This window comes from Sinohyriopsis cumingii, chromosome 1 (genome assembly GCF_028554795.1).
Source record: "Sinohyriopsis cumingii isolate HCF-2022 chromosome 1, ASM2855479v2, whole genome shotgun sequence".
Lineage (NCBI taxonomy): Eukaryota > Metazoa > Mollusca > Bivalvia > Unionida > Unionidae > Sinohyriopsis > Sinohyriopsis cumingii.
In genome coordinates, this window is record NC_142961.1 from 53793331 (window position 1) to 53816657 (window position 23327).

Sequence of the window (23327 nt, forward strand, 5' to 3'; positions counted from 1 at the left end):
GATGACACTTTGCACACAGGGTTCAAGTCTTGTGAGAACACCATGCACACAGGTCAAATTAACTGGTAGAACATTTTGCACATGGGATTCAAGTCCTGGGAGAATACCACATGCATACGGACTAAGTCTTAACAGAACACTCTGCATGTGATGTTTAAGTCCTGTGAGAACACTACACACTGAGTCCAAGTTTAGCGGGGAAAAGTAAAAAATAATTTTTTTATAAAGATCTTCAGTTCTCCTCAAATATTTCAATACATTTTAATAGAAATAATCACTCTCTACTCAATTTTTCTTTCATGCCAATAGATACTGTGCATGAAGACATGAACAGACTGATCAAGGAAAGATAATGGATTCATGAGTTAGATATTTTGTATCCTAATCGACTTGATACCAAGGCACTATATAACATTTTATAAAATTTAAATATGAAAATCGATGTGTTGTGTATCCTTTAAAGAAATATAATTGTATGCATGACTGTTTTATTATTTTATTTATATATAGGGTCCAAATCTTGAAAGACTTACTGAAAAATCAATTTTAAACAGGCAATATCATACTTGTCACCAACAATTTGTCAGTGTTGGGAGATGAATATGCCATTCCATGTATCAAATTTGATTTCATATACATTCATTCCCATCGATTTTGTGTCAAAAATAAAATATTCTGTTAAAAGAGTATATTTATAACGAGAGCTGACTGTAGCGAAAATAGTCATTTTTTGCTTCAGAACAGTATTATACATTCTCACCAGATTTTCAAAAGTGGATTTAAAACCTTTACCAAATGCCTAAACTCTGCAGTGATGAGCACATATGTGAGTTGACTTAAGTCAAAACTGTTTAAGTAGTTTAAAAAAACTTATTTTTAAACAATACAAAATTCCAATTATATCATATATATATATATATATATATATATATATATATATATATATATATATATATATATATGACCCCATACAAAATGATCAAAAAGGGCATAAACTGATGAAGATCATCAACTTAAATTTATCATATCAAACACTTAAACTTTTCAGATCAGTCACTTATACTTATCATATCAAACACTTAAATTTATCATGTCAAACACTTGAACTTTTGAAATCATCCACTTAAGCTTAATGAGATCATCCACTTAAACATGATTACCAAGTTTTGTCATGAAGTAGTTTTTGCACAGTCAGGTGCTACATGGTTTTTGGGAATGTGTACTAATGGACAGGCATGACCAAATTAAGATGCTCCCATTGCAAGCAGTTGCAGGTATCAATAACAAGACCAGGATAGTTTCTGCTGCTGCCACATATTATAAAAGTCCAGAACACTTCTTTGAAAAAATATAAACTGACATACATTCAGTCAACAACATATACTGTCAAAATTCCTTTAATCAATGATAAAAAACTCACCTCATATACAGTGTTTTGCCATTTACTCCATCATTTTTTGTGTTTTGCTTATTAAGTGAGTTTCATGGCTATTAAAGTGTCCTTTTGCCTCATTTAGACCATGAATTCAATCCAAGTTCTAACCACATAAAAAATTCATAATTTCAGATATATTACGGTATAACAGACTTTGATAATTTTCACTCTGACCATTTCTTATAACCCTCACTCTGACTGACTGAACGACCGTGACCTCGGCTGCAGATAAGCATTTCACTGTGTTGTGGTAGTTGTCTGCTGCATCTAAATGGAAGAATGCTGGGCTGTGTGAATACCATGTGGCAATTGTTGAGTTGTGTGAATTCCATGTGACAATTGCTGGTTTGTGTGAATACCATGTGACAATTGGTGGCTGTGTGAATACCATGTGGCAATTGTTGAGTTGTATGAATACCATGTGGCAATTGTTGTGTGAATATCATGTGACAATGCTGGGTTGTGTGAATACCATGTGACAATTGCTGGGTTGTGTGAATACCATGTGACAATTGCTGGATTGTGTGAATACCATGTGGCAATTGTTGAGTTTTGTGAATACCATGTGACAATTGCTGGGTTGTGTGAATACCATGTGGCAATTGCTGGGTTGTGTGAATACCATGTGACTATTGCAATCATGGACAATCTGAACTGAATACTGCTCATTTCTTGACTCACCTATACCATGGTAGACTAATTAATTAATAGCCATATAATAAACTTTCCAAATTTTCGGGCTGAATGATTTACTGACTCACCTCCACTGTTGATTAGTAGCTGCACCATCTCTGGGTAGTCATCAGCTGCCGCAACATGTAGAGGTGTTCGGCCCTTGATGTCTGAAGCATTAACATTAGCACCCTTGACTATCAGAAATTTGGCCACATCCACATGCCATTTACGAGCAACCTGTGTACAGTAACCATACAAATCTTTATTCCATTTTAAACATTTTACTGCATTAAAATATCAAGTTTAAATGCCTGCAAGTTCTTGTTAAAGGTTAAAATGACCTCATGCAAGACTGATCACAATATGTGCAGACACTCTAGACCTAAATTACTAACATGCCTGTATAAAACTGACCTATGATCCAGAATGGATCTTTAATTCCCACATAATACCACAATCCCTATTTACTACAACCTGCCAGCATCACTTATACAAACCTGGCCATTTCTGACATGTCAAGCAACCTCTGTTACATTGCCTCTTGACTCTAAATCTAGATATACTAATTGTCTTCTCATAAATTTTTGATGCCAAAATATAATGTTTCTATCAACATCAGACCTTTTATAATACCATCCTTGTTTAAATGCCATTTAATTTCATGCAGGTTTTGTTACATAATGATAGATTCTTTGTCTATAAATCTGTCATATGCAGTGGTGTGCTTCCTTGCAGGATCAGATTTTTTATCTTGATTCCTGTGCTCTTTCATCAGGGAAAACTGAAAAATGCCTGGTATTATTTTCCTGTAGTGCACATCTGTCCATGTCTATAGCACCTCTAGCAATGGCAAAAAATTGCTAAATACAAATAAAAATTCAAGATTGTAGCATTTTGGGGAATCATAACATTCAGGGTTTGCAGTAGTCTGCCAAGTTGTAATGCAAAGTCACCCATAAATGTTAGTAAAATATGTTGAGAATGAATTAATAACAATAGAGACTAAATTTCTGGCATTTAATCAATACATTATTTATTTTTTAACCAAAACATCTAAATCATTATTATAATGAATGAAAACTACAGTTAAATAAGAATAAGACTCTGAAGAGAAAATTCCACAGCAAAGCTCTTTACAGGTGGACAAGATAGTCAAACACAAATATTTTGCAAAGGATATCAGCCACTAGATAAAACATTGAAATAAATAATGTAACTGCCCAAGGAAAAGATGATAGTGCAGTGTAGACAAAAAAAGTTATGGTGGCAAAACTGTTAAAGCAAAACTTAGATTATCTTGTGGTTTTTTACCACTATTATTATGTTAAGTACTACTATTATGTATATTTAATTTGTATTGTGTATTGGCTTTTCTCCATATGTAATTTATAGCAATACTGTGTGACTAACCTTTGTCAGTAATTGAGTTTAGGGCCTATTTGACAAAACTCTTGTTATTTTGTAAACAACATATTACATGGCTAATATTTCTCTATGATTTTAGGTTATGTTTAAAGATCATTATTACTGATAATAACATGTTAACTTGTATCTGAGTTTAGGACATTAGTTTTTCACTTGGAAATTCCTAATCTTGTTGACAACTTAGAATGTTCTAGAAATTAATTTTTGACCCTCATCCTGGTCCTAATATTGAGACTTAGGTTTTTATATAAGAGAAAGGCAAACATAATTACTAATTCCTTTTTTGAATATTAGTATTTAGAGGAGCCAATTTTAGTTGTGTTTCAGTTGATACCTGACAGAATTTATTTAAATTATTCACTGGAATTACAAAGTGCTTTATATTTTCGGATTAAATCACTATTTTGGGATTACAGTAAATTCATTCAAGGCCATTTTGGATTACACCATTGTGAGACATCGAGACTGTTGGTACATTACCACAGCTGAGTCTACTGACACATTCAACATTAGAAATCATTTGGAAAACTACTGAAATTTATTTTAGAACTCTACATGTTTGGACTTGTAAAAAACTTTTAGGAGTACTTGGAATTTAATTCACAGTACTGTAAGTTCTTTTTAAATATTCACTTTTATTCAAGAGAAATAAATTATTTGTTGAATCTGTTTTCACTCATTACTGTTATTTAGTTTAAGACCATAGAATAAAAACTTTATCTAACATCTTTCATTATATCTTAAAAATTGTATGTGTCATCCAAATTTGAAAAACAGAGGGAAACAATGTCCCTTTCCCATGGATCCTAGGTACATGACTGCATGAGAGCCCTGTTTCTCAAAGCCAGCAAGATCAGACCCCTTATACCACCAGCCACAAATTAATACCAATTTTGTGACAAGATAGATGTCCTCTTTTCTATCGAAATCAATCATGAGTACTATGTACCCCAGAACCTGAAAGTTCATACTCTTTATTCCAACATTATTGTTTTTCATGCCAGTTTTGTCATCAGATGAATTCTGACCATTTAACTCAGCTTAATTAGTTTAATTTTGAATCTTTGGTGACCTAATCATTTGAATTATTGGTGACCTGATTATATGGCATATATAGTTAATCTACATTTTTTGAGTAGATATAAGGAAATATTTCACGAGTGAAGTGGAAAACATTGTATTGTCACAATTGATAAAGCCACAAATTACAATACAAAATACTTCCACTTCACCAGTGACACATTTTCTTAAATGTACTCAAAAAAAATCATAGATTTTATTTTATTATCATTTTTAAAGCCAAAAACCAATGAGTTGCATGGATTTTTCTTGATTCTGTGCCAGTGTAACTAACTGCTGCATTATTACACCAATAAAAAGAAGTTCCAAAATTTGCAATAATTTTAGGAGAGCAACCAATTTAAAAGTTTAGTTTTGACAAATAAAGCTTTTTTTGGTTAAAGTAATGACTGCATTCAAATGAAAATAAAGAGATTATTATTTTTGTTAACACAGTTCTTGCACAGACTGATTCAGTGAACATCGTTGGGGTGGGGGTAATGTAGAAACATCACTGAGCAGTCACATCTGACAAACTTCAGAGCATAACATCTGACAGACTTCAGAGCATAACATCTGACAGACTTCAGAGCATAACATCTTTAAACAAAAGATTTTAATGCTTGTGAGTTTACTTGTATGGATTTTGGTTCTTTACTTTGTTCATTTCTGTATTTAAACTTGAATTTTTGACCTTGGCAAGCTTACAACCATGCTCATTAGCAGACAATGCACCCACATTTTTTATTATCATTTACTTTTGGTTTCCAATCATTTTAAAACATGACCATGATTATGTTGAGAGTTAAATTCACTACTTAAATAATTTTATTACCATATTTAACCTAGCATTTTTCCTAAAATGTGTCCATTTGTTGTAGAGGGTAAAAGGCATACGACACAGAATTATCAAAAAGCAATATTTCATATATGTTCAGTCACTAATAATTTGCAGGATTCAGGTGGAAAAATTATTTAAAAAGTGAATACTTTAAGCCTAGTTTGTATTGTTTGGAGTTCATTTATAGGCTGGTACCTCTTTATTGATTAAATAAATATATGCTAGAGGTTCTACAATCTTGTCACATTCCACGATCTATTCATCCTTATGAAGAGAGAGAGAGAGAGGGAGCTAGATGGGGTGGGTGGGTGAAAAATAAGAAGAAGAAGAAAAATTAAATCAGCCTAATACAGAAACACAGATTTGAATAGTATACATAAGGGTAGATATATTTCCTAAATTGAAAAAGAAAATAATTCTGAAAGTGATATTGCCACTGTGGCAATCAATGTAGCATTGCCACTGTGGTGATATAATTTTTCTCGTACTGATTTGTTTTTTGTAATTAATTTCTCATTATGAAATAAATAATAAATCAATATATAAATCTGACCTCAATAATTATAAACTAGAAAATGAAATAAATCAATTTTCTACATGTTAGATAAAATTACAAGGTTATATAAAATAAATATTTCTGCCAACCAATATGAGTTTCAAGTGTCTAACCAGTAAAGGCTAAGCATCATACTATAAGCAAGACAAAGTTATATATTAAATGTCTTGACTTAATGTTCATAATATATTTTATATGTGCATAACTGAGGCATTAGTTAAAACTGCAAGAACAAACTGTTAAGCAAAGCAGGGACTATAACTCAGCAAAATTGTGAATGAAATAGAAAAGAGTTGAAAATCAAACTAGTAGAAGTTTGAAAGAAAGAGTTGAAAATCAAACTTGACCTTGACAATTTTGACATCAAGCCTCAAAACAAATCTCTTTTCACTTCATCCAAACATAAGCAAGTTGAAAAGAAAATTGTGATGTATAGGAAATGGCTTGATGTGCATATAGACAGCATTTTGTACACAATTTGCCACCTTGAAAGGATGTGGCAGGTACCTAAATTTGAAGAAAAAAAGTAACCTCATGTAGTAAAGTCTGCCCATGACGATCTGTGCACTGAATGTCTGCCCCATTCTCAAGAAGTGTGTCCACAAAATCAAGATCTATCACTTCATCTTCCCTTTTTGAGTGCCCTAATTTTGCAAAATACTCAATAAGAGCCCTGTTGCTGGCCGCAGTCATGGATTTGCTAATAGTTCCATCTCTAACAGTGGTTGGTCGTGAAAAGTCATCATGGATATCATCAAGTCCCTGTTTTTTCTCCATTTCTTCACTGTCCTCATCTCCGATATCTAAATATTAATAATAATATTAATAATACCAATAATAATAATAATAATAATAGTAATATTAATACTCAAGTAGCAAATTTAGGCTTAAATCCATATGGAAGCTTCCTGTATTTAAATCTTGAATAAAATGATATATCTAGGGGATTTATCTTTTAGCAAGAGGTCCTGGGCCTGATTACATTTACCAGGTTTATTTAACTTAATAAATGACCATTTCACCAAGTAGTTTTATGGAGCAATGCAAGAATACAATCAAAGTAAGTTATCTCTGAAACTTACTATCTCATTGATTGTATCTATTTTGGTATATTCTGTTAAACAGTTGTTTCAATGATAATGGCATATGTACACTGTCTCTTGCGCATAACTAAAGCCATCCACGACCTTGATGAAACCCAGGTTTTATAGAAGTTGGATGAGAAGCTGAGTCTCTGAAACATGACAGGTAACAAGCTCATTCCAATGAGGTATCTTATTATTATTAATAAGAATTTAAGAACAAACAATATGCTTTGAATTAGTACACCTGAGATGCCTGTGGCACATTCTGCACATCCAGTGGTAGGACAAAGTACTCAACACAGAGGTTCTAGAACGTGCCAACATGAACAGCATGTCCTCCATTCTCAGCGAGAGGTGCCTTCACTGGCTTGGCCACATCAAGAGAATGGACCCAGGCCACATTCCCAAGGACCTGCTATACGATGAGCTAGCAGAAGGCACACGACTGACTGGACACCCACGCCTGCATTACAAAGATGTTTGCAAGAAGGATATGAAGATGGCCAACTTCAACATCAATGACTGGGCGAGCTGTGCTGATGCCTAGCTGTCAGACAAGGCGTTCAGAAAGCAGAGGAAGCAAGAAACACAAACCTCAGTGCAAAAAGAGCCAGGAGGAAGACAAAACAAAATCAGCCTCAACAAGCATCAACGTTCACCTGCAGCAAGTGCAAAAGAGACTGTCACTCTTGGGTCGGACTCTTCAGCCACTCGCAAAGGTGCAGAGAGCACACCCAGCTGGAAGCTACACCATCGTGTCCCGAAGACGAACGGATGCTGAGAGACACAGAATCTTATTTTATTCTTTCATTCACAGTGATCTTAACTATGGACCTTTAGACCATGAATCAATAGGCACCAGACATCATTTTTTATCCAAGTGAAAGCCACCCACAAAGTTTGGTAATCATATATTGTGAAGAACTTGAGTTATTGTGCAGCAACAATACAAGAAAGAGACGACTGGACAGACTGGTGGACATCAAAATGTATTATGTTCCACATTATTGTGGGCATATAAAAATCTGAATACCATAACAATTCAGAGGAAATCAGCCTAAATGACTGCATTTGTTTTACTATTGAATTTACATTGGCCTAAATGACTGCATTTGTTTTCGTATTGAATTTACATTGGCCTAAATGAATGCATTTGTTTTACTATTGAATTTACATTGGTCTAAATGACTGCATTTGTTTTACTATTGAATTTACAGTGGCCTGATATGAATAAAGAATTGTTAAAGCTACATTAAAAATTCAAATCACACACACACACACACACTAATGAACATACATTGGCCTGAATGACTGTAGTTGTTTTACTACTGAACTTACATTGGCTTGAATGACTTTATTTTGTTCTGTTTTTCTAGTGAACTTACACTGTGTTTTCAAAATCTGATTTTTTTGGAAATATAATTTTTTTTATAAGTGAAGCACTAATTCCAATACCTGGGAACATTAATTTAAAATAGTAAAAAGTGAAATAAAAATATAAAAATGAACTTTTAACTTAAATGAGTAAAAAACATTACCAGTATAAATATCAAGAGACACACTCTTAAAAGGTTTCAGTTATCTCCAAAACAGACCAAAATATTAAGATATCCTCCATCAAATCTTTCCAAACCAGAAAAAATAATTATGTATAAATAATGACATATACATGATAAAGATAATCAGATGATGTGTGGCAAAATTAATTTGTTTTAAAGATGAGAAATAGTTAATACACTTTGCAAGTTATATTTACAATAAAAACATGTAGATATTTTATTCTATACAAACAATTTTAAGATCTGATATTTAATATGCCACAGCAAATCATTTAAACATCTTAAAACACTTTGAAAATCATCTCAGTAAGTATTGTCACTGAAATAAATGAAAACACAAACTTGTTTGAACAGACATAATCTGATGATGAAAAATAAGATTATCAAAGTTCATTCTAGAGGACCAACCATTTTCTAAATTTTACAATATTATTTTGATACCTGTTTATTTGGGTTTTTTTAAAACTCAATTACTCGTTGGTTATAATATTAATCTAATGTCAGAACATTCTGATTAACTGACGTTTCTGTGACAGTCACTTTCCTTTGAGATATTGCTGTGCATTCCACTATGCTCAACCAGCATAATCTTACTCACATAAGCAGTAAACTTTCTCTACACACTGTCATTTAATTTTTACCAGATCCTATGTTTTACACTTTTCATTTAATTTTTACCAGATCTAATGTTTTACACTTTTCATTTACTTTTTACCAGATCTAATGTTTTACACTTTCATTTAATTTTTAGCAGATCTAATGTTTTACACTTTTCATTTACTTTTTACCAGATCTAATGTTTTACACTTTTCATTTACTTTTTAACAGATCTAATGTTTTATACTTTTCATTTACTTTTTAACAGATCTAATGTTTTACACTTTTCATTTACTTTTTAACAGATCTAATGTTTTACACTTTTCATTTACTTTATAACAGATCTAATGTTTTACACTTTTCATTTACTTTTTAACAGATCTACTGTTTTACACTTTTCATTTAATTTTTACCAGATCTTATGCTTTACACTTTTTCATTTAATTTTTACCAGATCTTATGTTTTACACTGTTCATTTAATTTTTAACAGATCTAATGTTTTATACTTATCATTTACTATTTAACAGATCAAATGTTTTACACTTTTCATTTACTTTTTAACAGATCTAATGTTTTATACTTTTCATTTAATATTTAACAGATCTAATGTTTTACACTTTTCATTTACTTTTTAACAGATCTAATGTTTTACACTTTCATTTACTTTTTAACAGATCTAATGTTTTACACTTTTCATTTACTTTTTAACAGACCTAATGTTTTACACTTTTCATTTACTTTATAACAGATCTAATGTTTTACACTTTTCATTTACTTTTTAACAGATCTACTGTTTTACACTTTTCATTTAATTTTTACCAGATCTTATGCTTTACACTTTTTCCTTTAATTTGTACCAGATCTTATGTTTTACACTTTTCATTTAATTTTTACCAGATTTTATGTTGTACACTTTTCATTTAATTTTTAAAATCTGTTTTACATGTTTTCATTTAATTTTTACAAGAGCTAATGTTTTTATCGACATATTCACAAATATTAAACAAAATAATATGAATCTATAAATCCACTAAATTTTGTAGTTTCCTGTTTCAAACTATTTCACACCCAATTTGAGGCTACATTATATTGTAATTTGTTAAGAAAACTAATTGTAGCTATTTAATATGTGAATTGATAATCCCCATGAATTCTGTACAAATAAATAGGTTATAAAACGAAGTGTAAAATATATATTCTTATACCTTGTGTGCAACACAAGTTTGAATTTACAAATTATTTTAGTAAAAGATTATTTTGCAATTCTAAACTCTTGTGTATCTAAGATACATGCCTTTTTTCAATTAAGAAAAAGCAATGGCAAACATTATGTTATTCTTGCAATTTTTATGATACTAGGTCCTTAGTGTATGTATGTATGTATGTATGTATGTATGTATGTACATACGTAAGCATGTATGTATGCATGTATGTGTGTGTATGTATGTATGTATGTATGTAAACATGAATGCATGTATGTATGTATGATTGTATGTACGTACATATGTAAGCATGTATGTATGTATACATGCATGCATGCGTGCGTGCGTGCATGTGTGTTTTACTTGGTCCCATTGGGTTTTTTTGTCTTCAGAGGTTTCACAGTGTTAGTGTTTAACTGCACCTCAACACAATAATGACTATAAGGGTGTCAATTAAAAATAAAGTTTTAAAAACTGGCCCTCATTGACCTTTTGATCTTTTTTATATTAGTATAAACTATCTCATCTACTATTAGCATCAACTATCTCACCTACTATTTTTATTTTTCAATCATCTACTGTATTTAATGTTTAGACCTTTTAACAATATAATTTTATTTTAATTTTCCATAATTTATAGCTGCTTCAAATACCACAGAATTTTAATCATCATTGATTCTTTATTGTATTGTTAACAGTTTTTAAAAAAATGAGATCCGTAGCTCTTGCTGAATTATAAGTGGGTTCAAGGTTAATCCATGTAATGATTAACAATGGAGTGTTATATTCACATTTTTAGCTTTAAGTTGGTATGATGTGAACACAGTGTGTCTACAAAGAAATAAATAAAATAAATGATGACAAAGTTAATTAAAATAAAGCAACAGTGTATCTGAAAATCTAAGAAAAACCATGCATGGTAATTTTCTGACAGATCCAAGAATAGCATATGTGTAGAAAGCAAACTACTATAATACAAAACTCTTGCAGACTGCCAAGTCTCACCTACTCTGCTGAGGATCATTCCAAATACACAAAAAAAGTCACAGGAGCATGAAAATTTTGACACTGTGAATTCTTTTTGCCTGTGATTAATAGTGCTATACAAAATAAATACACTCACAAAGTTTCATAAATGTACATGCAACAGTTTCAGAGAAAATGAACAAAATGCAAAGATTTAACATTGATGCCTGCACCACTAACAACAAAGCCATTAGAAATTATACACCTATGTCTTGCCTATTCTTGGCAGGTGACAAAAAATGTATAGTGATGTGCAAAGCCGTAATTCAGTGGACAATGTGAAAAGTGTAACAAATAGTTGCTACAACAAATAATGCTTAATATAATTAATTATCAACAGCACATCTACAATAAGCTTGCTAATAATATAGGACTAAAACTATGAACAAAATGACCATGTCCCCCCCCCCATACCCCCTGTACCCAAAAAAGTCAAAATCTTTATCACAGAAATCATCCAAGAAGTTGCATGATTAAAATTTACTGTACTTGACAAAATCAACAAAAAATCTGTTAAAGTATTTACAAGTCACTAAGATACTGTAGGTGAATCAAAGGCCAAAACTACATGCTAAGTTTGTCAAAACTCTTTCACTGAAACTCATCTAAGACCTTGGGATCTGGCAGAGCTTTATGGCAAAGTTGACTGAAATCAAACAAAACTATAGGCACTTTAGTGTTCATGGCCATCAAAATGCCTTTGCTAGATTGACCAGGGGCATAACTGTAAATTTCGAGATTGATCAGTGGCATAACGGTGAATTTTTAGATTGATCAGGGGCATAACTGTAAATTGTAGTTTTTGTGCAAGTAAATCTAATTTTAAGTATTATGTAATACTTCCCTGCTATTATAGCAATGCTCTCTTTTTCCAGTTCAAGGTGAATATTCCTTCAATTTGAAAGTACAACAACAACAAAAATAACATGATCCCAATCAGACTTCTTGGTTTATTTAAATTCATTATTAATATTGTCTTTGACTTGGATTGAGACTAAAGTGCATCACAGCAGGTGAAGGAGGATGGAATTAAACAAAACTAAGTAAGAATTGCATAATTAAAATTAGCACCCCCCCTCCTCCAACTACCTTTGAATGGCAGTAATACATTATCTATTACTTTAATACACAATTTGCCAGCCTGGTAGGAGACTGGTGACCTAAAGATAAGCTGTCAAAGTTAACTTATCTTCTGTAGTAGGGTGGTGTTCCTCAGACTGGAGGATGGCTTGACAACTTGTTGGACTGACACAATTGGTCCTAATGCATAAATTCCTTCACTCTGGTGCAACATTCATCAAAAGTAGAACAAAGAGACAGTGGAGTGAGAATGCAGAAAGCTTTTTTCATGACATCATCCAGAGAAGAATGATTAAGAAAGGCCCAAGATACAGCAATATCCCAAACCTAATGGGCTTTGATTCTCATGAAAGAAAGATCTCTTTCAGTGAGAGACTGAAAACCTCTTTTCATCCTTAAAATAATCAATCTCAATAAGGCTGCAGTGTTTTTACACATATAAACAACTTTGTTAAGTTTACAGGTTGCAAACATGTACAAGCTAGATAACCATGTGACACTGGACTTCCTGTTCCAATTTAAATGCTATGTTTCCTAATCTCTTCTAAAGAGGACAATCAAGATGACCTTTGGTGATTGCCATTATATTTTATAGAAACACCATTTTAATTTTTTAAGGTACTGCACAGTCTCTTAGTCAATGTAGTTCCTACAAAAGCATCCTAAGTGCATGCAGTGTTCATTACAGGAATGGAAAAAGTAGGATCTAAGGAACCCTACTAGTTTCACAGCTGGCAATCATTTTGAAAAGAAGAAAGGCAGTTGAGAGGCTGATGCCATTTTGTCTTAATTAATGTCAGAAAATTCAAGATAAAGACATTTTTTTTTTATTTTAACTGCTCAGTGTTGAAACCATCTCTAATATTCTTGAGCAATAGCAAAATGTTCAAATTAGCCACTGTGGCAGTGATACTGGATAAAAGATTTGCATCATCTAAGATAAATTAGACACCATAAGCAGACTTCTAGTGAAAACACTATGCAAATATGATTATCCAAACAGGACAAGATTTGCAATATGTTCATTGTGGCAGCAGGGTGACTCTATACAACTATCTATACCCTAAACATAGTTGCTTCACTTAAACCCAAGTCAGTATACTACATCTGATCAGGGTCCCACCTTCTTCTCAAGTGGCTGAAGTAAACATGGTGTTGGGTTTGTCATCGAATTACAGCTAGTCAGCAAGCTCACAAATCTCCCAAAGGGTGAGTGATAAACAAATATAAATGAGACTTTCACTGTCTGAAAAAAGAGTTGAAACTATCATCAGAGCCTATGTACCTACTATGACCAATCCAGATTAGATCAAGCACACAATTAAAGAAGACTCTGAGGTTCTTATTGCTGAAGTAATTAATGCAGAAAGCACATCATCCTTTGTGACTCAATGATAGAGTTGTGCAGAACACCAGACTGGCCTAGTGTTATAGACAACAATGGCAAGAACAACAGTAATGAACTTCTCCTACTGAGGAAATGCACTGAACACAACCTCCTAATCACCAGCACAGTCTCCTGCCTGCCAAACTAGATGTCCTGGATGTACTCACATTAAAAGCAGTGTTATTTCAATGACTATGTCACTGTCAGGAGTAGAGACAGGCTGGATTACAAAGTGACAAAGACCATGGCAAGTGTAGAAAGCTGAACTAACCACAAACTCATAGTCTCCAAGTTCCATATCCAGATTCAGCCCTGCAGATGTACACATGGCTAGACAAAGTGCTCAAAAAGCAGTCTCCAAACTCCGTGTGTGATTTAGATTTTTAATGTAGCTTTAACAATTTTCCAGTGATATCACTACAATGTCTGCAGTGTGGCAGTTTATATAGTGATGTTGCAGACATGTAGCTTCATGTCCTACCCAGTCACATTATCCTGATACCAGGCCAACCAGTCCTAACACTATCCTCTTAATGCTGAGTGAGGTAGCTGCTAGTATCATTTTTAAAAGTCTTTGGTATGATTCGGCCAGGGTTCTAACCCAAGACCTACTGCATTCAGCCTCCAAATTGAAACAGAAGAATGTGAAATAAATGCTTGTTGAAGACTGTGCAGTCAACTTGATACAAGAATGTTATGGAAAACTGGGTATTCTTTGGAAATTCTATGTCCTTGTTGCATCCAAACCCTCAGTCCAACAACAGGTATAAATCAAGTTTTGTTTTGATGAGAATGATGCTGTCATATGGAGACTAATGAACAATAAACATCAGCTCCAAAAAGCCCATTTAATCATCATATAGAGAACTGTCCAGTGCAAACTTAAAAAGTTCCAAGAGTCATTGCTGAACAACAAGGCAGATGAAATTCAGTCCTATGAAGACAGGAATGACATAAACAACTTTTAGGATCTCTGAAGATAATCTATGGGTCAGCACCACACTGCTCACTGACAAAGAAAAGATACTATAAAGATGGGCAGAACAATTCAACAACATCCTCAATCAACAATCGTTCTACCAGTGAGGAGGCAAATGATTGACTGCTGAAAGTGGATGTCAATGTAAAATTCTTGTTGATGTTCTAAAAGAGTGAAACTGAGAAATCAACTGACTTGCTGTCAAATGGCAAAGCACCTGGAGAAGATGCTATACCACCAGAAATCTACAAAGCTGGACACTCTTCTAGTTAATGCAGACTTCAGGAACTATAATCCAGGAGTAAAAGGATACATTCTTCATCCACTTGTACAAGCAGAAAGGCAAGAGAAATCTCCAAGCAACCATTGGTGCATCTCCTAGATTGATAATATCCAGCAAAATCCTTGCCAGAATTTTGCTAAACTTGCTTTGTGCATCACATCAATCAAGGATTCCTGCCTACAAGTCAATGTAGCTTCAAGAATAGACAGGGAACACAGACAAGAGAAATTCCAGGAACAGAACTCCAACTGTTACATAACATTCACTGACCTGACAAATGTCTTTGACACGGTCCATCATGAATGCCTCTGGAAGATCATGGCAAATTTTGGTTGCACTGAGAAATTCATTTTAATAATTCAGCAATTCCATGATGACTTGCTCATTTGTTTGCAAACAATGATGAGTAATCCGAAACATTTCCAGTCACCAATGGAGTCAAGTAAGGATGCGTGTTGGCCCCAGTCCTCTTCAGTATAATGTTATCCGACATGCTTACAGATGCCTTCAGTAACTATGACTGTGATCAACATCAGATACCTTTCATGATTCTTCACCAGTTTTGCTGGTTCCAGGACTGCAGTCAAGAAAGAATGTTGCTGATTCCACAAATCGTGTGAAGCCACTTTGGGAAATAGCCCTCCAGATATAATTTCAAGACCAAGCAAGGCAGCTCTCATATGATACAGATATGAGGTAGATCAGCTGAGCAGAGATAGATATGGACATCAAAAGCAAGTGTCTTAATTTTTTTGTAATGGGCTGCAAAGCTACCAGAGACAACAATTCCTCCCTTAACAAGCTTAACCAGGTAAATGAAAAAAGATCTGCATATAAGGCTATAGTAACTAGTGTACAAGCCTTGAGTTCTAAAACCTTGAGGGACTTAATGGAGATTTGGGACCAATTCCTCACCAATATTCCCATCTGGAAAGCACATGGGACCAAGGTAAGGGGATCAAGCAGGTGAACAGACCTTCTAACTGGAGGCAAAAACTAGTGGTCACATCAAATAAGAAGTAAAAGACTGCCATATGTGTAGTCTGGCTGCCTGATGGCTTTGAGACAACTATTATATTACCTCTCTAACCCGTGTTTAGTGTGGATACAACAGAAGGGCCGATTTAGTTCATGTCCCAGCCTCCAAGTGTTGTGGACTTCACTCCAGTGTGAAGTGCAGAGGATTCCAGTGTCTCATGGGAACTGATAACTATCTCCCCCCTGGAAGTATCAGTGATCCCACCCTTGTGGGAACCTGTGATTTCCCAGGAAAGATTCACAGACCACTCTCTTAGGCAAGATGGTGACTTCCCTAGATGAGTAAGTGATCAAGACCCCATGTGGGAGTGGAGGGTGTCTTTCAGTGCAGAACAGGAGGACATACATGTATTTGGCTAAATCCACACTTCATAAGACCACAGGGAACCAAAAGGACATCTGTCCTTGTATGCACACAAAGTGTATGCTAAGCAGGTTGAGGTGACAGTCCAAGAATGTCTTTTCATGACCACATTTACCCACACATTGAGGCATACTGAAAGGCTTATGAAATACAAAAATAAACAAACAACTGGCATCTAGAATTGAGTGGATAGTACTTACCAAAATACCAGTTCCTATGATAGGAGTAAAGTAAAAAAAAGTACCATTTGACTACTGAGGTACAAAAATATTCCCTCAAAATTAACTAAAATAGATGCAGATCAACAAAAGTCACAAAAGGACTGGGGAGAAAACAACACAACAATGCATACATCTAAAAGCAGATAACCCAACAGACTTTGATGATGAAAAACACAGATCAACCTGGGACACAAAAGAACTATAGTAAGTCCTAGGACAATATTCCAAATGACAGAAGTAACCATGAATTCAGACTGAGATTATGTTGTTTTTGTTCTAAACCTCAAATTATTAATTGGAGGAAGGAACATTCACCTTGGAGTGTGGGCTAGCACAAGGAAAAGACAGCAATGTAATGACAGCAGGTAATATTACTGATTTAAAACATACAGGCAAAATTTACTGATAATTAAAGATGTATAATAAACTGCCATTAAAATGAAGCTTCAAAGCAGATTTTGCTGAAGTAAAACCAAACAAATATTAACAATGAAGTGTTCAAAGGTCATTTTTGTGCATATTCCAAGATAAAGTACCATAACTCTGTAGAGAATGGTGAAAAATCTGCTATCATCATCTGAAGCTTTACAACAAACTTGGTAGAAATCAACACACAAAATAATTAATGCTCACAAGAGTGTTCACAACCATTTGGAATGCCTATTCTAAGTCAATTAAGAGCCTTAACTCTGAAAAAGAAAATGAAATAAGCTGATCATGCCAATCCCAAAAATATATTTTGAAAAAAATTCACAGCCAATTTAGGTGACAATAAAACTGTTACTTTTAAAGTGTTCAAGAGTCACTGGGTCATTCCAGTTAATCAATACCACAATTCTAAGATACACTGGCAAAATGTGCTCATTATCATCATTTCATTATCAGCCATTTTTTGAATGAAGCTTCTGAGGAAGATTGGCTGAAATATAATTTATGTGGAAGCAAGAACGCTAACAGGCTTGTACATGGATGGATATATGGCAATATGATTCAAATGTTTAAATGAAAAATATGTAAATTTTTATTATCTTGCCTGCAATTTCATTTTGGCCTTGGTAATAATACCAAGCAACGGTCATAACCATATAACCATGGCCTTAGTCCTTTTCAGCATTTACTAATTATATATATATATATATATATATATATATATATATATATATATATATATATATATATATATATATATATATACATACCACATACATTAAAAATAAAATGGCTTCTAAAGTGTTGGTATAAAGCAATTTGATATACCAATACTATTGGTATATTAAACTGTGATCTGCCCATGGCACAATAATATGCATACATAAACATTCTTGCAACGGCGCCTTTGCAAGTGTGTGCTGTCCACTTATTAATCATAAGTGACATATGAAAATAATGATAAAAAGTATTAAGAATCCCTGTCTTCTTATGAATTTAATATGGTACACAATTTCATCTCAAACCTTCTGCTTTCTGTTTGCCCTCCCCTCTCATGCATGAGACAAAATACGTAAATATAATCTTCTAAAAATTGATTATTATTAATTAAATATGAAAATTTCCAAATCAAGTTCATTTTCTACCTGATCTGAATCATTTATTTTTTTAATATCTGTAAACAACTAATACATAGTTAGTATTTTCTTTATGAGTATGGGTTAACTATTAGAATTATTATCTTTGCCACAGTCAAGGACATATTGTTTTGTTTTTTATAATCAAAATTTAGCAGTAGACCTAACTATAACAAGGATTTTATCTTGTAAAAATTTGGAACCTTCCAGAATGAAATTTTCCATTAGGTAATAGTTTGTTTTAGAAAATGTTAATTGTGACCTGAGGTCACATAGAAAACTATATAATCTTGTTTTTTTAGATATTATTTATTCATGCTGTAAGACCTGAGCAGAATCAGTTGTATTATTGTTGTGTCCAGCATTGTGTTTAGGCTGGAATTTATTTATTCTAATTATTTAATTCAGTTGATTCTTCAATGGAAATACAAAGTGCTCAAAAATAACATTTTTTGAAATAGAGACTTGGATTCATAGTGAAATTAAAATAGGATATATTCTTGGATTGTATTATTGTGATTCAACAAAAGACCATTGGCACATCACCACTACATAAGCCTACACATGCACATCATCATTTCCAGCATTTGATTCATTTTGGAATATCATTAAACTTTATTCGAGCTTTAAATAGTAGGACTTTTGTTACAAATTCAAGGATTATTACGAATTTAATTTGCAATACAGTAAGTTCTTTTTACATTTTTCAGTTTGTATTTTAGGGAAGTAAATTATTGCTGAATTTTACTTGTTGGTTTATGTTCTTTTCCATTACTTAGTTTAAGACCATGGAGTCATAATAACTGCATAAGGTTTTTCATCTCTTCTGTTAAAATGAAAAGCTAAATTTAAAAACAATCTTTCAAGAAATATATATAGCCAAATCATGAGAAACTAACATCATTTCACCCTGTGACATTGACCTTATTCCCTCTGATATCTGTATCATCCCTAAGGATGCTTCTTGCCTATGGTGAATCTTGTTCTCTGTCAAGTGTCTATCCAAAGTCATATGTAAATTAAAAAATACCACTTTAAGCAATTGACCACTGTGTTCTTGACTAACTTTAGACTTCCATATCTCTTGAGATATTCCATATTCCATGGGGAAACCTCTGTACAATGTCTGATGTCAATTTATCCATGGCAACAGTAGATATAACCAGATCCAAAAACCTAAACAAGTGAACACCCACTTAAACTTTAAATAATTTGCACCTGTATTCCTGCACTGTGAATTTATTACCCTTCAACCTGTATGTTCTTTTCCTGTTTTACAGCTGTGGACTAAGTATATTGATAATTCACTAATGGAAAGTGGAGATATTTACCTTGAAAAAACTGAAGCTGACAGTTGTATGAACTAATGTACAACTATTTATTACCTTGTACAACACTTGTATGAACTAATTTACAACTATTTATTACCTTGTACAACATTTGTATGAACTAATTTACAACTATTTATTACCTTGTACAACACTTGTATGAACTAATTTAAAACTATTTATTACCTTGTACAACACTTGTATGAAGTAATTTAAAACTATTTATTACCTTGTACACACTTGTATGAACTAATTTACAACTATTTATTACCTTGTACAACACTTGTATGAACTAATTTACAACTATTTATTACCTTGTACAACATTTGTATGAACTAATTTACAACTATTTATTACCTTGTACAACACTTGTATGAACTAATTTACAACTATTTATTACCTTGTACAACACTTGTATGAACTAATTTACAACTTTTTATTAAATTGTACAACACTTGTTTCTGGCTATATAAAGCTGAATAATAAGCATTTCTAAAATACGACAACATGCTTAAAATTAATGGCTAACATTAACTAAATGAGTATGTCACCCTTTCACAGAAACAAAGTGTAAACAATGTTATATTTTATTAGTTGCAAAAATAAGATAAACTGAGGGGCTATATATGCTTTAGTTCTAACTTTGCTAAAATCATATTTGGTTCAGAAATAAGCATACATACAAAATATTAAAGTCACAAAATGATGCATATGTTATGAATGTCATATCACACACACTATCATCTCTTTAAGTTTTGCTGTTGCTTTATTAGATGTCACATACTGAGAATTGTCATTTTTAATTAATTTTTCCACCAGACGAAATGCCAATATACATGAAATAAATGTTTCTTTTTTTATTAATTAAATTATGTTTATTAATTAAATGATGTTTGTTGACACAATGATACCTTCATTATGCTTTCAAAACAGCGAATAATTTTTAATCATATCAGACTATCTACAACCATTGTAGCCAACACCTTCAGTACATGTGGTAGCAAGTAACTATATTGCATTTGACTCAAAGATTCACGATCATTAATTGATATTTATTGTGCAAATTAGTTAATCATATGGTTTGAAAAACAACAATACATATGTTACTATCTGAAATTTCCAGATCCCAAATTTCCAGAATCAATGATTTTCTGAAATCAGATTGGCATGTTAATCACACTACCACTAAATCATTTTAGTATCTGTTTGAGAGAAAAAGATTTTGCTGTGGAATAAATTTTTCTAATATAAAGAAAACACATGAAAGCATACATATGTTATCAATACTAATGTTACACAGATATAGGAATATACAGTTTGAAGGACAATGTCGAAAGATTGACAACTTTTCTATACATTCACCTTTTCCATTTGGTATCAAAGTTTACATCAGTTAAGATTTTAAGTATGGTTTGTCTATGCATAGTAATAATAACTGATACAAAACAGAAAACCAAACACAGCTCATGAATGTGTTTATTTATACATGTGCCTGTATCATAAAGAATTTTGTCAATCACCCAAATTATTACACATATATTACTTGCTGGTAATGTATGTACTACAATTTCATTGCAATATTTTTAATATTTTTGAAGGACAATATAATGTTTTACAATGTAATTCACTTGTTCTATATCCTCTGTGAGATAATTTTACAATAATTGTTTAATGTTGATTACCTTGTTTATTGTATTGTGCCGTTGTATATAGTCATTTGAAAGGGTCATCTTTAAATATCACTCTCAAGAAATCATTGCAAAACACAAATATTTTGAAACTGTACAAATTTTGACTTGATAAAGAGTAGAATATTTGTGTACATTAATAAATATAATATTTATGAGCTCTGATATCAAATAATTATTTTTATAAAAAAAACCATTCAGTTTTGGTAATATCTGTATCGAAAGATAAATTAACATCATAATGCATGCATTATATCATATGTTACATATAATTATATGATATATTACATATAATTTATATATTCAGTGATGGGTAGAATGTGCACCAAGATACAGAAGGCATACAGAGAGAGACAAAAACCAACAGTCAGGCAGTTACACAGAAAGAAAGGCTCATAGTATATGGGTACTATGTCTCAACTGAACAACTGAATAGGAAGAAACTGGTGAAGATGAATGTGAAGGTATAATTAAAGAAAAGGCTCTCAAGACAAAGAAAGAAGCAGCAGGATGAACACAAAGAGGAAGATACATGTGTGTCAGACACTAGCAGATATGGATCAATGGATAAGATGATGCCTCTGATCATAAAGCTGCGAACAAGTGAAAAGTAGTCAAGAAAATGAGAGCAATGGTGTTAGCAAGAGCCTGGAAAACAATTAAGACACCTGAAAATGAAGTAAATTCTTTGAAAAAAAGATCAAGACAAAGAATACACAGCTACAGAGCCTTGGTAAAAAGGCAAATAGCTGGAAGGACAACAGGAAGAGACAAATCCAAGGAGGAGGATTTCAAGCAAATTCATGTAACACCAAAATGAAGCGAACTATCAGGAAAAAGCTATTAACAAGCTACATCTTATTGAAAGAAATTGCAGATGCCATGAAGGCAACAACAAAAAAGAGAATCAAGCCACATCATCATGTTGTAGATGGGAAGACCACCAGGAAATATCAATTATGTTCTGTGATCAGTCATGCTACAAGTCTGAGCTGTAATAGTTTATGAAAGTGTGACACTAACCATTTCCATTTGGCAAGGGAAGTAAGGAACAGCTTAACAAAAGAAATACAAGGTAATGTTGTTGCATTTTTATAAAGACTGGATAACTGTTGAGTGGAGCCTGGAAAATCAGATGCAAATGAAGTTGAAAAGGAGATAAGAAACAAACAGTTGTTATGACAGACAGTAATGAAAAATCTCCATCTAAAATTTTGACCGGAAAACCCAAATATTAACCTTTCCCTCTCCTCTTGAAAGTTTAGACCCTTCAATTACCACTCCAGTGGTCTAGTGGTTAGAGCATCCACCTTGGATGCTGGAGGTCATGGGTTCAAACCCTGGCCAAGTCAAGCCAAAGATTTATAAAAATGGTACTACCAGCTGCCTTGCTAAGCGCTCAGCATTAAGAGGTTAGTTTAGGACTGGTTGCCTTATGCATCATGCCCCAGTGCTAGACATCATTATAAACTGTCACACTGCAGACATTGTAGCAATATGACTGAGAAATTGTTAAAGCAACATTAAAAATCAAAATCTTACACACACACGCACACACACTTTGGAAATTAGGTGTTCATATTAGTTAAAATCATGAAAATATCATCACTCAAGTTAACACGGATCTAGACAAGCTCCTTGTGACTATTCCAGACCTAGTCCATTTCCATGTATGAACAAGGGTGAACCTTGAAAATGGTGTTAAAAAAATGAACATGATCAAAGAGGAATCAAACAAACCTCATTTCAAACAGATTGTCAAGAACAAAATCAATGATTTCTCCCATGGATAGGGTTTGCATTACTCTTAAATAAAATCTGAAAGAACATTGGTTTGCCACTGTAAACAAAGTAAATGGTCAAAATAACAAATACAAATGGTACCATCTTGAAGGATACACCACAAGGAGATGAGAATATAGGTGATGTGGAA

At 32.9% G+C, this 23327-nt stretch overlaps 1 protein-coding gene across 1 annotated transcript in view; it reads right to left on the reverse strand.

Annotated features, from left to right (window-relative positions):
- LOC149806884 (uncharacterized) overlaps nucleotides 1-23327 on the reverse strand; it is a 183864-nt gene that overhangs the window by 139895 nt on the left and 20642 nt on the right. Inside the window, exons 3-4 of the mRNA XM_089931672.1 lie at nucleotides 6523-6794; nucleotides 2197-2347 (exon numbers count right to left, since the gene is read on the reverse strand). Of these exons, the coding sequence (XP_089787798.1) occupies nucleotides 2197-2347; nucleotides 6523-6794 (423 nt within the window). The remainder of the gene's footprint in view (nucleotides 1-2196; nucleotides 2348-6522; nucleotides 6795-23327) is intronic.